The sequence below is a fragment of the Taurulus bubalis genome (genome assembly GCF_910589615.1).
Source record: "Taurulus bubalis genome assembly, chromosome: 2".
In the NCBI taxonomy this organism is placed as follows: Eukaryota; Metazoa; Chordata; class Actinopteri; order Perciformes; family Cottidae; genus Taurulus; species Taurulus bubalis.
In genome coordinates, this window is record NC_136590.1 from 895,927 (window position 1) to 915,268 (window position 19,342).

The 19,342-nt window shown below is 39.3% G+C and overlaps 1 protein-coding gene across 1 annotated transcript in view; it reads right to left on the bottom strand.

Moving 5' to 3' along the window:
• Positions 1-201: 201 nt before the first annotated feature.
• LOC306753204 (rap1 GTPase-activating protein 2-like) overlaps positions 202-19,342 on the bottom strand; it is a gene marked incomplete at both ends in the record, with an annotated part of 36,230 nt that continues 17,089 nt past the window's right edge. The window contains 20 exons of the mRNA XM_079237067.1: positions 202-210; positions 10,945-11,015; positions 11,119-11,176; positions 11,469-11,556; positions 11,796-11,900; positions 13,037-13,128; positions 13,323-13,427; positions 13,587-13,733; positions 13,957-14,043; positions 14,120-14,191; positions 14,491-14,646; positions 15,486-15,615; positions 15,800-15,900; positions 16,373-16,456; positions 16,571-16,624; positions 16,696-16,774; positions 16,962-17,065; positions 17,264-17,473; positions 17,943-17,975; positions 19,009-19,050. Of these exons, the coding sequence (XP_079093193.1) occupies positions 202-210; positions 10,945-11,015; positions 11,119-11,176; positions 11,469-11,556; positions 11,796-11,900; positions 13,037-13,128; positions 13,323-13,427; positions 13,587-13,733; positions 13,957-14,043; positions 14,120-14,191; positions 14,491-14,646; positions 15,486-15,615; positions 15,800-15,900; positions 16,373-16,456; positions 16,571-16,624; positions 16,696-16,774; positions 16,962-17,065; positions 17,264-17,473; positions 17,943-17,975; positions 19,009-19,050 (1,827 nt within the window). The remainder of the gene's footprint in view (positions 211-10,944; positions 11,016-11,118; positions 11,177-11,468; positions 11,557-11,795; positions 11,901-13,036; positions 13,129-13,322; positions 13,428-13,586; positions 13,734-13,956; positions 14,044-14,119; positions 14,192-14,490; positions 14,647-15,485; positions 15,616-15,799; positions 15,901-16,372; positions 16,457-16,570; positions 16,625-16,695; positions 16,775-16,961; positions 17,066-17,263; positions 17,474-17,942; positions 17,976-19,008; positions 19,051-19,342) is intronic.

Here is a 19,342-nt window from a genome sequence, read left to right on the forward strand (position 1 = left end):
GTGTTGACATCACAGTCTCGTGGGTTTGATTCCCTCTGAGTAGAAAAGATGCAGCAGCGAAAGACAAATGTGTCGAAGTGTTCTCCCGTTTTATCCTCCTCCTCCTCCTCCTCCTCCTCCTCCTCCTCCTCCTCCTCCTCCTCCTCCTCCTCCTCCTCTTCTTCTTCGTCCTCCTCCTCTTCTTCTTCGTCTTCCTACTCCTCAGTTCCCCTGCACACAGAAAACATGAGTTTTATCAGAAGAGAAGTGAAATATAGAGATGAAGAAGAATCTGAAGACATATAAAGACAGACTAATAGAGACAGACTAATAGAGACAGACTAATAGAGACAGACTTATGAAGACAGACTAATAGAGACAGACTAATAGAGACAGACTTATGAAGACAGACTAATAGAGACAGACTAATAGAGACAGACTAATAAAGACAGACTTATGAAGACAGACTAATAGAGACAGACTAATAGAGACAGACTAATAGAGACAGACTTATGAAGACAGACTAATAGAGACAGACTAATAGAGACAGACTTATGAAGACAGACTAATAGAGACAGACTAATAGAGACAGACTTATGAAGACAGACTAATAGAGACAGACTAATAGAGACAGACTTATGAAGACAGACTAATAGAGACAGACTAATAGAGACAGACTAATAAAGACAGACTTATGAAGACAGACTAATAGAGACAGACTAATAGAGACAGACTAATAAAGACAGACTTATGAAGACAGACTAATAGAGACAGACTAATAGAGACAGACTAAAAGATACAGACTAATAGAGACAGACTAATAGAGACAAACTTATGAAGACAGACTAATAGAGACAGACTAATAGAGACAGACTAATAGAGACAGACTAATAGAGACAGACTAATAGAGACAGACTAATAAAGACAGACTTATGAAGACAGACTAATAGAGACAGACTAATAAAGACAGACTTATGAAGACAGACTAATAGAGACAGACTAATAGAGACAGACTAATAAAGACAGACTTATGAAGACAGACTAATAGAGACAGACTAATAAAGACAGACTAATAAAGACAGAAGTATAAAGACAGACTAATAGAGACAGACTAATAAAGACGGACTTATAAAGACAGACTAATAGAGACAGACTAATAAAGACAGACGTATAAAGACAGACTAATAAAGACAGACTAATAGAGACAGACTAATAAAGACAGAAGTATAAAGACAGACTAATAAAGACAGACTAATAGAGACAGACTAATAAAGACAGAAGTATAAAGACAGACTAATAAAGACAGACTAATAGAGACAGACTAATAGAGACAGACTAAAAGATACAGACTAATAGAGACAGACTAATAGAGACAAACTTATGAAGACAGACTAATAGAGACAGACTAATAGAGACAGACTAATAGAGACAGACTAATAGAGACAGACTAATAAAGACAGACTTATGAAGACAGACTAATAGAGACAGACTAATAAAGACAGACTTATGAAGACAGACTAATAGAGACAGACTAATAGAGACAGACTAATAAAGACAGACTTATGAAGACAGACTAATAGAGACAGACTAATAAAGACAGACTAATAAAGACAGAAGTATAAAGACAGACTAATAGAGACAGACTAATAAAGACAGAAGTATAAAGACAGACTAATAGAGACAGACTAATAAAGACAGACGTATGAAGACAGACTAATAAAGACAGACTAATAGAGACAGACTAATAAAGACAGAAGTATAAAGACAGACTAATAAAGACAGACTAATAGAGACAGACTAATAGAGACAGACTAATAAAGACAGACGTATGAAGACAGACTAATAAAGACAGACTAATAGAGACAGACTAATAAAGACAGAAGTATAAAGACAGACTAATAAAGACAGACTAATAGAGACAGACTAATAGAGACAGACTAATAGAGACAGACACATAAAGACAGACTAATAGAGACAGACAAATAAAGACAGACATATAAAGACAGACTAATAGAGACAGACTAATAGAGACAGACACATAAAGACAGACTAATAGAGACAGACTAATAAAGACAGACTAATAGAGACAGACTAATAGAGACAGACACATAAAGACAGACTAATAGAGACAGACTAATAAAGACAGACTAATAGAGACAGACGAATAAAGACAGACTAATAGAGACAGACTAATAGAGACAGACTAATAGAGACAGACTAATAGAGACAGACATATGAAGACAGACTAATAGAGACAGACTAATAAAGACAGACTAATAGAGACAGACTAATAGAGACAGACTAATAGAGACAGACTAATAGAGACAGACACATAAAGACAGACTAATAGAAAAAGACTAATAAAGACAGACTAATAAAGACAGACATATAAAGACAGACTAATAGAGACAGACTAATAAAGACAGACTAATAGAAACAGACTAATAAAGACAGACTAATAAAGACAGACATATAAAGACAGACTAATAGAAACAGACTAATAAAGACAGACTAATAAAGACAGACATATAAAGACAGACTAATAGAGACAGACTAATAGAGACAGACTAATAAAGACAGACTAATAAAGACAGACATATAAAGACAGACTACTAGAGACAGACTAATAGAGACAGACTAATAGAGACAGACATATAAAGACAGACTAATAGAGACAGACTAATAAAGACAGACGTATAAAGACAGACTAATAGAGACAGACTAATAGAGACAGACATATAAAGACAGACTAATAAAGACAGACTAATAGAGACAGACATATAAAGACAGACTAATAGAGACAGACTAATAAAGACAGACATATAAAGACAGACTAATAGAGACAGACTAATAGAGACAGACGAATAAAGACAGACTAATAGAGACAGACATATAAAGACAGACTAATAGAGACAGACTAATAGAGACAGACATATAAAGACAGACTAATAGAGTCAGACATATAAAGACAGACTAATAGAGACAGACTAATAAAGACAGACTAATAGAGACAGACTAATAGAGACAGACTAATAGAGACAGACTAATGAAGACAGACTAATAGAGACAGACTAATAGAGACAGACATATAAAGACAGACTAATAGAGACAGACTAATAGAGACAGACTAATAGAGACAGACATATAAAGACAGACTAATAGAGACAAACTAATAAAGACAGACTAATAGAGACAGACTAAAAAAAACAGACTAATAGAGACAGACTAAAAAAAACAGACGAATAGAGACAGACTAATAGAGACAGACTAATAGAGACAGACTAATAGAGACAGACTAATAGAGACAGACATATAAAGACAGACTAATAGAGACAGACTAATAAAGACAGACTAATAGAGACAGACTAATAGAGACAGACATATAAAGACAGACTAATAGAGACAGACTAATAGAGACAGACTAATGAAGACAGACTAATAGAGACAGACTAATAGAGACAGACATATAAAGACAGACTAATAGAGTCAGACTAATAGAGACAGACTAATAAAGACAGACTAATAGAGACAGACTAATAGAGACAGACTAATAGAGACAGACTAATAAAGACAGACTAATAGAGACAGACTAATAGAGACAGACATATAAAGACAGACTAATAGAGTCAGACTAATAGAGACAGACTCATAAAGACAGACTAATAGAGACAGACTAATAGAGACAGACGAATAGAGACAGACTAATAGAGACAGACTAATAGAGACAGACTAATAGAGACAGACATATAAAGACAGACTAATAGAGACAGACTAATAAAGACAGACTAATAGAGACAGACATATAAAGACAGACTAATAGAGACAGACTAATAGAGACAGACTAATAAAGACAGACTAATAGAGACAGACTAATAGAGACAGACATATAAAGACAGACTAATAGAGTCAGACTAATAGAGACAGACTAATAAAGACAGACTAATAGAGACAGACTAATAGAGACAGACTAATAGAGACAGACTAATAAAGACAGACTAATAGAGACAGACTAATAGAGACAGACATATAAAGACAGACTAATAGAGACTGACTAATAGAGACAGACTAATAGAGACAGACATATAAAGACAGACTAATAGAGTCAGACTAATAGAGACAGACTAATAAAGACAGACTAATAGAGACAGACTAATAGAGACAGACTAATAGAGACAGACTAATAAAGACAGACTAATAGAGACAGACTAATAGAGACAGACATATAAAGACAGACTAATAGAGACAGACTAATAGAGACAGACTAATAGAGACAGACATATAAAGACAGACTAATAGAGACAAACTAATAAAGACAGACTAATAGAGACAGACTAATAAAGACAGACTAATAGAGACAGACTAAAAAAAACAGACTAATAGAGACAGACTAATAGAGACAGACTAATAAAGACAGACTAATAGAGACAGACATATAAAGACAGACTAATAGAGACAGACTAATAGAGACAGACTAATAGAGACAGACTTATAAAGACAGACTAATAGAGACAGACTAATAGAGACAGACTAATAAAGACAGACTAATAGAGACAGACATATAAAGACAGACTAATAGAGACAGACTAATAGAGACAGACTAATAGAGACAGACTAATAAAGACAGACTAATAGAGACAGACTAATAGAGACAGACTAATAAAGACAGACTAATAGAGACAGACATATAAAGACAAACTAATAGAGACAGACTAATAGAGGCAGACTAATAGAGACAGACTAATAAAGACAGACTAATAGAGACAGACTAATAAAGACAGACTAATAGAGACAGACTAATAGAGACAGACTAATAAAGACAGACTAATAGAGACAGACTAATAGAGACAGACTAATAGAGACAGACATATAAAGACAGACTAATAGAGACAGACTAATAGAGACAGACTAATAAAGACAGACTAATAGAGACAGACTAATAGAGACAGACATATAAAGACAGACTAATAGAGTCAGACTAATAGAGACAGACTAATAAAGACAGACTAATAGAGACAGACATATAAAGACAGACTAATAGAGACAGACTAATAGAGACAGACTAATAAAGACAGACTAATAGAGACAGACTAATAGAGACAGACATATAAAGACAGACTAATAGAGTCAGACTAATAGAGACAGACTAATAAAGACAGACTAATAGAGACAGACTAATAGAGACAGACTAATAGAGACAGACTAATAAAGACAGACTAATAGAGACAGACTAATAGAGACAGACATATGAAGACAGACTAATAGAGACAGACTAATAGAGACAGACTAATAGAGACAGACATATAAAGACAGACTAATAGAGACAAACTAATAGAGGCAGACTAATAGAGACAGACTAATAAAGACAGACTAATAGAGACAGACTAAAAAAAACAGACTAATAGAGACAGACTAATAGAGACAGACTAATAAAGACAGACTAATAGAGACAGACATATAAAGACAGACTAATAAAGACAGACTAATAGAGACAGACATATAAAGACAGACTAATAGAGACAGACTAATAAAGACAGACTAATAGAGACAGACTAATAAAGACAGACTTATAGAGACAGACTAATAGAGACAGACTAATAGAGACAGACATATAAAGACAGACATATAAAGACAGACTAATAGAGACAGACTAATAAAGACAGACTAATAGAGACAGACTAATAAAGACAGACTAATAGAGACAGACTAATAGAGACAGACTAATAGAGACAGACTAATAAAGACAGACATATAAAGACAGACTAATAGAGACAGACTAATAGAGGCAGACTAATAGAGTCAGACTAATAGAGACAGACTAATAAAGACAGACTAATAGAGACAGACTAATAAAGACAGACTAATAGAGACAGACTAATAGAGACAGACATATAAAGACAGACTAATAGAGACAGACTAATAGAGACAGACTAATAGAGACAGACTAATAGAGACAGACATATAAAGACAGACTAATAGAGTCAGACTAATAGAGACAGACTAATAAAAACAGACTAATAGAGACAAACTAATAGAGACAGACTAATAGAGACAGACTAATAGAGACAGACATATAAAGACAGACTAATAGAGACAGACTAATAGAGACAGACTAATAGAGACAGACATATAAAGACAGACTAATAGAGTCAGACTAATAGAGACAGACTAATAAAGACAGACTAATAGAGACAGACTAATAGAGACAGACTAATAGAGACAGACTAATAAAGACAGACTAATAGAGACAGACTAATAAAGACAGACTAATAGAGACAGACTAATAGAGACAGACTAATAGAGACAGACTAATGAAGACAGACTAATAGAGACAGACTAATAGAGACAGACTAATAGAGACAGACATATAAAGACAGACTAATAGAGACAAACTAATAAAGACAGACTAATAGAGACAGACTAAAAAAAACAGACGAATAGAGACAGACATATAAAGACAGACTAATAGAGACAGACTAATAGAGACAGACTAATAGAGACAGACTAATAAAGACAGACTAATAGAGACAGACTAATAGAGACAGACTAATAAAGACAGACTAATAGAGACAGACATATAAAGACAGACTAATAGAGACAGACTAATAGAGACAGACTAATAGAGACAGACTAATAAAGACAGACTAATAGAGACAGACTAATAGAGACAGACTAATAAAGACAGACTAATAGAGACAGACATATAAAGACAGACTAATAGAGACAGACTAATAGAGGCAGACTAATAGAGACAGACTAATAAAAACAGACTAATAGAGACAGACTAATAAAGACAGACTAATAGAGACAGACTAATAGAGACAGACTAATAAAGACAGACTAATAGAGACAGACTAATAGAGACAGACATATAAAGACAGACTAATAGAGACAGACTAATAGAGACAGACTAATAAAGACAGACTAATAGAGACAGACTAATAGAGACAGACTAATAAAGACAGACTAATAGAGACAGACTAATAGAGACAGACATATAAAGACAGACTAATAGAGACAGACTAATAGAGACAGACTAATAAAGACAGACTAATAGAGACAGACTAATAGAGACAGACTAATAAAGACAGACTAATAGAGACAGACTAATAGAGACAGACTAATAAAGACAGACTAATAGAGACAGACTAATAGAGACAGACTAATAAAGACAGACATATAAAGACAGACTAATAGAGACAGACTAATAAAGACAGACTGATAGAAACAGACTAATAGAGACAGACTAATAAAGACAGACATATAAAGACAGACTAATAGAGACAGACTAATAAAGACAGACATATAAAGACAGACTAATAGAGACAGACGAATAAAGACAGACTAATAGAGACAGACATATAAAGACAGACTAATAGAGACAGACTAATAGAGACAGACTAATAGAGACAGACTAATAAAGACAGACTAATAGAGACAGACTAATAGAGACAGACTAATAGAGACAGACATATAAAGACAGACTAATAGAGACAGACTAATAGAGACAGACTAATAGAGACAGACTAATAAAGACAGACTAATAGAGACAGACTAATAGAGACAGACTAATAAAGACAGACTAATAGAGACAGACATATAAAGACAGACTAATAGAGATAGACTAATAGAGACAGACTAATAGAGACAGACTAATAGAGACAGACTAATAGAGACAGACTAATAAAGACAGACTAATAAAGACAGACTAATAGAGACAGACATATAAAGACAGACTAATAGAGACAGACATATAAAGACAGACTAATAGAGACAGACTAATAGAGACAGACTAATAGAGACAGACTAATAAAGACAGACTAATAGAGACAGACATATAAAGACAGACTAATAGAGACAGACTAATAGAGACAGACTAATAGAGACAGACTAATAAAGACAGACTAATAGAGACAGACTAATAAAGACAGACTAATAGAGACAGACTAATAGAGACAGACATATAAAGACAGACTAATAGAGACAGACTAATAGAGACAGACTAATAAAGACAGACTAATTAAGACAGACTAATAGAGACAGACTAATAAAGACAGACATATAAAGACAGACTAATAGAGACAGACTAATAAAGACAGACTAATAGAGACAGACTAATAGAGACAGACTAATAAAGACAGACATATAAAGACAGACTAATAGAGACAGACTAATAAAGACAGACATATAAAGACAGACTAATAGAGACAGACTAATAAAGACAGACTAATAGAGACAGACATATAAAGACAGACTAATAGAGACAGACTAATAAAGACAGACTAATAGAGACAGACTAATAAAGACAGACTAATAGAGACAGACTAACAAAGACAGACTAATAGAGACAGACTAATAGAGACAGACTAATAAAGACAGACTAATAGAGACAGACTAATAAAAACAGACTAATAGAGACAGACTAATAAAGACAGACTAATAGAGACAGACTAATAGAGACAGACTAATGAAGACAGACTAATAGAGACAGACTAATAGAGACAGACATATAAAGACAGACTAATAGAGACAGACTAATAAAGACAGATTAATAGAGACAGACTTATGAAGACAGACTAATAGAGACAGACTAATAGAGACAGACTAATAGAGACAGACATATAAAGACAGACTTATAAAGACAGACTAATAGAGACAGACTAATAGAGACAGACATATAAAGACAGACTAATAAAGACAGACTAATAGAGACAGACTAATAGAGACAGACTAATAGAGACAGACTAATAGAGACAGACTAATAAAGACAGACTTATAAAGACAGACTAATAGAGACAGACTAATAAAGACAGACTAATAGAGACAGATTAATAAAGACAGACTAATAGAGACAGACTAATAGAGACAGACTAATAAAGACAGACTAATAGAGACAGACATATAAAGACAGACTAATAGAGACAGACTAATAGAGACAGACTTATAAAGACAGACTAATAGAGACAGACTAATAGAGACAGACTAATAAAGACAGACTTATAGAGACATACTAATAAAGACAGACTAATAGAGACAGACTAATAAAGACAGACTAATAGAGACAGACTAATAGAGACAGACTTATAAAGACAGACTAATAGAGACAGACTAATAGAGACAGACTAATAAAGACAGACTAATAGAGACAGACTAATAGAGACAGACTTATAAAGACAGACTAATAGAGACAGACTAATAGAGACAGACTAATAAAGACAGACTAATAAAGACAGACTAATAGAGACAGACTAATAGAGACAGACTAATAAAGACAGACTAATAATGACAGACTAATAGAGACAGACTAATAAAGACAGACTAATAGAGACAGACTAATAGAGACAGACTAATAGAGACAGACTAATAATGACAGACTAATAGAGACAGACTAATAAAGACAGACTAATAATGACAGACTAATAGAGACAGACTTATAAAGACAGACTAATAATGACAGACTAATAGAGACAGACTAATAAAGACAGACTAATAAAGACAGACTAATAAAGACAGACATATAAAGACAGACTAATAGAGACAGGAAATAAAGACAGACTAATAGAGACAGACTAATAGAGACAGACTAATAAAGACAGACATATAAAGACAGACTAATAGAGACAGACTAATAAAGACAGACATATAAAGACAGACTAATAAAGACAGACTAATAGAGACAGACTAATAAAGACAGACATATAAAGACAGACTAATAAAGACAGACTAATAGAGACAGACTAATAAAAAAAGACATATAAAGACAGACTAATAGAGACAGACTAATAGAGACAGACTAATAAAGACAGACATATAAAGACAGACTAATAAAGACAGACTAATAGAGACAGACTAATAAAGACAGACTAATAGAGACAGACTAATAAAGACAGACTAATAGAGACAGACTAATAGAGACAGACTAATAGAGACAGACTAATAGAGACAGACTTATAAAGACAGACTAATAGAGACAGACTAATAGAGACAGACTAATAGAGACAGACTAATAAAGACAGACTAATAGAGACAGACTAATAGAGACAGACTTATAAAGACAGACTAATAGAGACAGACTAATAGAGACAGACTAATAAAGACAGACTAATAGAGACAGACTAATAAAGACAGACTAATAGAGACAGACGAATAAAGACAGACTAATAAAGACAGACTAATAGAGACAGACATATAAAGACAGACTAATAAAGAGAGACTAATAATGACAGACTAATAGAGACATACTAATAATGACAGACTAATAAAGACAGACTAATAAAGACAGACTAATAAAGACAGACTTATAAAGACAGACTAATAGAGACAGACTAATAAAGACAGACTAATAGAGACAGACTAATAAAGACAGACTAATAGTGACAGACTTATAAAGACAGACTAATAGAGACAGACTAATAGAGACAGACTAATAAAGACAGACTAATAGAGACAGACTAATAGAGACAGACTAATAGAGACAGACTAATAAAGACAGACATATAAAGACAGACTAATAAAGACAGACTAATAGAGACAGACTTATAAAGACAGACTAATAGAGACAGACTAATAAAGACAGACTAATAGAGACAGACTTATAAAGACAGACTAATAGAGACAGACTAATAAAGACAGACTAATAGAGACAGACTAATAGAGACAGACTAATAGAGACAGACTAATAAAGACAGACATATAAAGACAGACTAATAAAGACAGACTAATAGAGACAGACTAATAAAGACAGACTAATAGAGACAGACTAATAAAGACAGACTAATAGAGACAGACTAATAGAGACAGACTAATAAAGACAGACTAATAAAGACAGACTTATAAAGACAGACTAATAATGACAGACTAATAAAGACATACTAATAATGACAGACTTATAAAGACAGACTAATAAAGACAGACTAATAAAGACAGACTAATAAAGACAGACTTATAAAGACAGACTAATAGACTTACTGCAGCAGAGTGACTCAACTTGTCAAAACGAAACTTGAGGTTGGACCTGGGAGAGTTTTTATTTTTTAGCTCTGAAAGACGAAGACGGAACATTTTTTGTTGAATAATAAATAATAATGTATAAAATCATGACGTGCATATTTCTTTAATGAAACACATGGAGCTGTACTGAACCTGTGGGGCTCCGACAGACGACCAGAGGACTTGAACTTTGACCTTCAACCGCCGCAGCCTGGGACACAAACTGTGAAGAACATGCGCTTCAAGGTCACTATATATATATATATATATATATATATATATATATATATATATATATATATATATATATATATATACGTACATATAAAGTATGTATTATAGATTACACAACAGTTTACGCAAGTCCACTTCCTGTATGAGGTAATATTTTTTATTAAACATAACAACGTGACTCATATTTTTGGTAATGTTTTGATTTATTGCTCAGCAAGAGAACAAACTCACATTCTAAATATTTCATATTTATTATAATATTCACTGACTAGGTGTGAGTCGTCAGCAGAGACGCTGAAGCTGCAGGTGCTGGACGTCGATCTGGAAATCCTGCTGCTCTCCTTCTTCATGTGAATCCTGCAAAAGATTACCAAACAAAACAAAACAATCTTCAGGTTCCTCTCTGATTCTTTATTGGACCACTTCATTCTGTTGTCTTATTGCTTACCAGAGTCTTCTATAAAACAAACACAAGTTATATTTACATCCGTCAGGTCTTTGTTATTCATGTTGAACCCTTTATTGTTTAGATCCATGTCAACATGCTAATGTTAATGTGTTATTAGCATGTTGAACAAGGAGTCTCACGCACACACCTGTCCCGTTGCCCCGCCTCTGGAGAGCTGGGATTGGACGGCAGCTCGGCCCTCACCTCCAGTGTCGGGTGGCAGTTATCGAAGCTCCGCTGCTCACTGAGGAGACTGAAGCCAGAGGGAACCTGTTAGCCTAGCTTAGCACAAAGACTGGAAACGGAGGGGAACTGATTGCCTAGCTTAGCACAAAAACTGGAAGCGGAGGGGAACTGATAGCTTAGCTTAGCACCAAGACTGGAAACAGAGGGAAGCTGATAGCCTAGCTTAGCACCAAGACTGGAAACAGAGGGGAACTGATAGCCTAGCTTAGCACAAAGACTGGAAGCTGAGGGGGGGGGGGGGGGGGGGGGGGGGGACTGTAAGCCTAGCATAGCGCAAAAACATGAAGCAGGGTAGCTGTTTGCCTAGCTTAGCACAGAGACTGGAAGCAGTTGGGGCTTTTAGCCTAGCTCAGCACAAAGACTGGAAGCATGAGAGACTGTTAGCCTAGCTTAGCACAAAGCCTGGAAACAGGAGAGACTGTTAGCCTAGCTTAGCACAAAGACGGAAGCAGAGAGGGCTATTAACTCAAATAAAGTCACATTCCAACTGCTCAACTCTGTCAGATTGATATGTTGGAGTATTGTATTGATCAGAATCAGAAACGTTTATTGCCAGCTACGTTGAACATACGAGGAATTTTACTCGGTTAAAGGTAGATAACAATAAACATAGACAGAATGAAAATAGAAAAATATAATAAAAACAATAAACATAGATAATATAGAACAATAGATGAATATGGTAAATAACATATACCCGGTGCATAAGTGGTAACAGGGCTCTCAAGTTTTTAAGACAGGTGAGAGTGACATCTCCTCCATCTCCTCCTCCCCCCCCCTCCCCCCCATGCCGTATGCCCACAGACCAGCCCCCCTCCCCCCATATTATTATTAGCTTTATTTTCATTGGTTGCTGAATTACATTTCACCCAGATACAACAGATACGTTTTTCTGATTGGCTATTTGTGTATCCCATTTCTTTTTTTTGATTGGCAGGGGATTCGGGGAGACGTGCTTGATTCCTCCATGGTGAGGGCAGCGCGACCAGGTCATGTTTGTGCTGCGGCACATTAAATAGCCTAGAGATTTTTTTCAGCGTGAGAAATACGATGTGTGGCGGGAGGGCGGGACTTAAGACCGAAATGCGTGACAGTCACGCTCAATGCGTGACACTTGAGAGCCCTGTGGTAATGTGGTGTCACCTCCTCTGGTTGTGTCTCTCTGTCTGGCTGTCGACGCTCAGCAGACGAGGAAAGAGTCCGGACCGTCTCTTCACCGGAGATTTCACGTTACACTGACATCAACACACGGCAGTGGTTAACAATAATCATCACAGTAAGAAACAGTATTTATAAATAAAAACTAGCAATACAAAGTTTTGAATCAGCAGTTGCTTTCAGGTACTCAAATACTGTTGAACTGGTTTGCAAATAAATAACAACAGCAAATAAAACCAGTCCTCGTCAGCGACCTTTGACCTCTGCTCACCTCAGCGCTGACGTGTGCCAGACCCCCCCCGCTCAGACTGGTGGGCAGACCTGCCCCCCCCCGCGACATGGTCTCCATTGAGACGCTCCGTCCTCGCATAGCCCTCTAGTGGAGAGAGAGAGAGAGTTGGACGATACAATTAGCACCTCAAATAATATCACAGAGGCCCCTTGCTGACCAAGCTAGCGTTAGCTGGTGCATTTGTTACGCTAACGGTACCTGGCCCCGCTAGGTGTAAAGTTACACACACACACACACACACACCTTGATGGACTCCAGCAGACCTCCGTGGGCGTGTCCGTTCTCAGCTCGCCCCTCCTCCTCCAGACCTGACGTCAATCCCAGCATGCTCTGGGAGCGTCTGTATAGCTCATCATGGAGGCTGTCCAGCAGGGCGGCCCGGGTACGCTCCTACACTCACACACACACACACACACACACACACACACACACACACACACACACACACACACACACAGTGATCCAGGAGCAGCATATAGATAGAAAACAACAGGGGGCCTAAACTTGAGCCCTATGGAACGCCAAAACTACGTACATATACTTGAGTACCGTACCTCAGTACAATTGTAAGGTACTTGTGCTTTTCTTGAGTAACAAAGTGTCGTGTTTGTACCTCCAGCCGGGCGAAGCGGTCGCTCTTGTAGCAGGCCAGCTCTGCGTTAATGAGTTTCGTGAGAAGGAACTCTCTGAACTCTTGACCCTGAACACACAGAGAGCAGGTTTACCTGAGATTGTTTGATATTTGTGTTCTACTCTGCAGTCGAACCTCCTCTCACCTTCTTAAAAACAGATGGATTAGGGAGGGCGGGGCCAAACGGAGGTACGTCTTCTCGTGCTGTGACGGCAACCTGTCAATCATAATGCTGTTGTCAATGTTTCATGTGAGCAGAGCAGCACATTACTGCATACTTAGCATTTAGCTAAGAAACAACTCAACACAAATCGCTTTCAATATGCATTTATTACAATAATGTTTAGTAACAACTTTAACATCAGCACAGGAAAAGGCAAACCAAAGAGAGACACTGCTTGGAAAGTTAGCACTTGACAGCAGCAGTTCTCTTTGTGTGGACTTTGTCTAAGTATCTATATACAATACATATTTAACGTGCTAGCAGGTGACCACATGCACCATGCTGGTGCTCACCTTGTAGGAGGTGCGGTCAGAGCACGGCTCCTCCACCTGCACCAGGATGAAGGCGTGCAGGAAGTTGGAGGCGATCATGTCGGGGACGAAAGGCGTGGCCTCTTCCTGGAACACCACCGCCACGATGTCATTTCCTATGTGGCGTTTCCTCTGGAGCTGAAGACAACTTTGTTGTTATGTTATGGTATAATGTGTGTCATGTCACTTAGCAACTCGTTCACATAGCCACTCATTTAAGTCACAACTCGTTAATATCACAACTCATTAATATCACAACTCGTTACTGATACAAATTGAAAATGTTGCGAGTCTTGACATTAACGACTAATGTCAAGACTCGTTAATGTCTTGACTTGTTAATGACTTGACTTGTTAATGACTTGACTTGTTAATGACTTGACTTGTTAAAGTCATGACTTGTTAAAGTCAGGACTCGTTGAAGTCAAGACTCATTAAAGTCAAGACTCGTTAATGTCACGACTTGTTAAAGTAAAGACTCATTAAAGTCACGGCTCGTTAAAGTCAAGACTCGTTAAAGTCAAGACTTGTTAATGTCAAGACTCGTTAAAGTCAAGACTCTTTGTTCAATGTCACGAGTCGTTAAAGCCTTGACTGGTTAATGTCACGACTTGTTAAAGTCATGACTCGTTAAAGTCAAGACTCATTCAAGTCAAGACTTGTTAAAGTCAAGACTCATTCAAGTCAAGACTTGTTAATGTCACGACTTGTTAAAGTCAAGACTCATTAAAGTCATGACTCGTTAACATTGTGACTCGTTAACATCGTGACTCGTGTGTGTCTACCTGCTGTGTGTTGAGTGCGTCTACCTGCTGTGTGTTGAGTGCGTCTACCTGCTGTGTGTTGAGTGTGTCTACCTGCTGTGTGTTGAGTGTGTCTACCTGCTGTGTGTTGAGTGCGTCTACCTGCTGTGTGTTGAGTGCGTCTACCTGCTGTGTGTTGAGTGCGTCTACCTGCTGTGTGTTGAGTGCGTCTACCTGCTGTGTGTCTCCCTCCGTGAAGGGCAGCTTGGTGGAGACGTGGAACATGATCTCCTGCCGCCGGTGGACGGTGTAGACGGACTGAGACCCCGTCTGCCCGAGAGACACATCCAGACCGCCCCGGAACCTGCAGAGGTTACCTCTTGTTCATGAATTCATCTACTGAAGCCAGCTCTGCACATTATTGTCTTATTCCAATGAATATTAATACATCAATATTGTATGAAAAGTATGACGTAAAACTGAGTATTCATGTATTTGTTGGATGAGAGAAATTCCCGGATGTTTAAATTGATTTAAATATTAAAAACCCCTTGAAGTCCTGCAGCTCCACCGTGTCTCCCAGCAGCTGAAGGAACTCTGTGAAGGCCGGCGTCTCCTCGTTGTTTCGGAACAGCTCCTCCTCAGACACCTGGGGGACAGACAGGGGCCACATGTGAGGACCTGAAGGTCAAATGTCCACTGAGAAGGTCAAATGTCCCCTGAGAAGTACAAATGTCCCTTGAGAAGGTCAAATGTCACGGTCAAATGTCCCCTCAGGAAGGTCAAATGTCCACTGAGAAGGTAAAATGTCTCCTGAGAAGGTCAAATGTCCACTGAGAAGGTAAAATGTCTCCAGAGAAGGTAACATGTCCTCTGAGAAGGAAAAATGTCTCCTCAGAAGGTCAAATGTCTCCTCAGAAGGTCAAATGTCCCCTCAGAAAGGTCAACGGTCTCCTGTGAAGATCAAATGTCCCCTGAGAAGGTCAAATGTCCCCATGAGAAGGTCAAATGTCTCCTGAGAAGGTCAAATGTCACGGTCAAATGTCCCCACAGAAAGTCTCCTGAGAAGGTCAAATGTCCACTGAAAAGGTCAAATGTCCCATGAGAAGGTCAGCTGTTACCTGTCCACATCTCTGGTAAACGACTCCAAACTTAAAGGTGTTGTTGACCTCGTGCTCATCGTAGTTTACGATCAGCTGAGACGCCTGAGGAGAGACAGACAATCAGAGAGACGCACAGACACACACACACACACACACACACACACACACACACACACACACACACACACACACACACACACACACAACAGGCCTCACCTTCGGGTACAGGACCGGGCAGAAGCGCAGACCAGCAGCCTCGTCGCTCAGCATCTGCAGGAGGAACAACGCGGTGAGACAGAAACAACAGAACCAGGTCGTGACCTTGAGCTCGGAGCTCTCACCTTGGCAATCTCCGGAACGCTGGGGATGTCCGGCAGCTCCGCCAGAGACAGTCTGTGGTAGACGCTCTTCACCCGAGACCTGCAGGAACCAGAAGACACAGAGTCCTGAACCTGATGGGAACCCCGCAGAGAAAAAGAGCTCAAAACAAAACAAGTAACTGTGTTTTACGGGGACAGGAAATAGGTGTTTAAAAGGCAAAGAAAGGTTTTCAGTGTCGTCTCCCCTCGCTACTAAAGGTCAGAGGTCAAACCGGGTCTGATCCTACCTGATGAGGACGTGGAGAGACTCCTGGTCCGTCTCCTCCTCGTGTCTCACAGACAGCAGGAGGTTACCAACACTGCTGGCTGAGCAGGAGAAGTTCAAATGTTCCTGAGAGAGAGAGAGAGAGAGAGAGAGAGAGAGAGAGAGAGAGAGAGAGTGAAGCTAATCAGCCAATCAGAGAGCAGGATTCTTTGCTCTCTGATTGGCCTGCCGGTTCATCTCAACCTCGACATAATTAATTAAATGTTGAACCAGTTCAACCACCAATCAGATCTCAGGGTACGTAACCATAGCAACAAACCTCACCCTGCCCAAGAAGTGCTTCCTGTAAGCCTGCGCCGCCTCGCCGACCTCCTCCAGCCGGTACCCATAATGCCCTGGGGCAGAGTTTTCCTCCTCCTCCTCTTCCTCCCCCCGGCTCTCCAGGGGAGGAAGATCAGCCTCAGGGTTCTGGATCCAGTACCCCCCGAACTCAGGGAGGATGACCTGGGGGTAGGGACGTCCTCTCTCCAAGACCTCACATACACGCACACACACACACACGCACACACACGCACACACACACACACACACACACACACACACACACACACACACACACACACACACACACACACACACACACACACAAAATATTACCCAACATACACTGTAATGTAGTTTTAGATTTTCACAATCTAACTAAATCTAAACAAAGGCAATATCTTTTTAAATTCACTTAATTTGAGAGGCCACAACAACAGAAGCTGACAGGGGCCCAGAAGCTGACAGGGGCCCAGAAGCTGACAGGGGCCCAGAAGCTGTCAGGGGCCCAGAAGCTGACAGCGGCCCAGAAGCTGACAGGGGCCCAGAAGCTGACAGCGGCCCAGAAGCTGACAGGGGCCCAGAAGCTGTCAGGGGCCCAGAAGCTGTCAGGGGCCCGGGGCGAACCCCAGTCCTCTCTGACGTTTCTCCTTCTTTCACTGCTAAAAGATTCAGTTCTCACCTCCTCAATCCTCGGGTACGGAATGTAGTCGTCCTGAAAGAGAAACACACGGTAGTTACACAGATGGTAGTTACACACACGGCAGTTACACACACGGCAGTTACACACACGGTAGTTACACACGGTTGTTACACACACGGTAGTTACACACGGTTGTTATACACACGGTAGTTACACACGGTAGTTACACACACGGTAGTTACACACAGTAGTTACACACACGGCAGTTACACACGGCAGTTACACACACGGTAGTTACACACGGTAGTTACACACGGTTGTTACACACACGGTAGTTACACACAGTAGTTACACACACGGCAGTTACACACGGCAGTTACACACACGGCAGTTACACACGGCAGTTACACACACGGTAGTTACACACAGCAGTTACACACACAGCAGTTACACACACGGTAGTTACACACAGCAGTTACACGCGGTGTTACACACATGGCAGTTACACACATTAGTTACACAGACGTGAGTTACACACACGACAGTTACACACACGGCAGTTGCACACACGGCAGTTAGATGGGTGGATGGTAGGGATGTAGGGATGGACGGATGGAGGGATGGATGAACGGATGGACGGATGGAGGGATGGATGGAATCAAGGGATGGATGGATGGATGGAGGGATGGATGGATGGAGGGAGGGATGGATGGATGGAGGGATGGATGGAATCAAGGGATGGATGGATGGATGGATGGAGGGATGGATGGATGGAGGGAGGGATGGATGGATGGAGGGATGGATGGAATCAAGGGATGGATGGATGGAGGGATGGAATCAAAGGATGGATGAATGGATGGAGGGATGGATGGATGGATGGATGGAGGGATGGGTGGAATCAAGGGATGGATGGAGGGATGGATGGATGGAACCAAGGGATGGATGGATGGATGGAATCAAGGGATGATGAATGGATGGATGGATGGATGGATGGATGGAGGGATGGATGGATGGACAGATGGATGCATGGATAGATGGAGGGATGGATGGAATCAAGGGATGGATGGATGAACGGATGTATGGATGGACAGATGGATGCACGTGCCTTCTGTCTCTGACGGATCGTCTTCATCTCTTCCGGTACTTGCTGCGCGGCGTCCGGAGAGAAAGAGAAAGTGTGAAGATGAGCTGTTGACTCCTACCGACCGTTAGAGACGCTCAACAGGAGGACACCGGGACTTTGTTTGGGACTATTTTCAGCGGCGGATGGATCCACGCTCGAGGATGTAGCGAGTGTTTGAGTTTGTGGCGATGGAGGAACAACAGTGAGGCTCGCTGACGTGTTTTAATGGAGATCAACGGATACGAACCATGATTACAAATCAATAACATCCAAAATAAGAAGACTTTTCAGAAATACCTGAAACCATCACAAACGT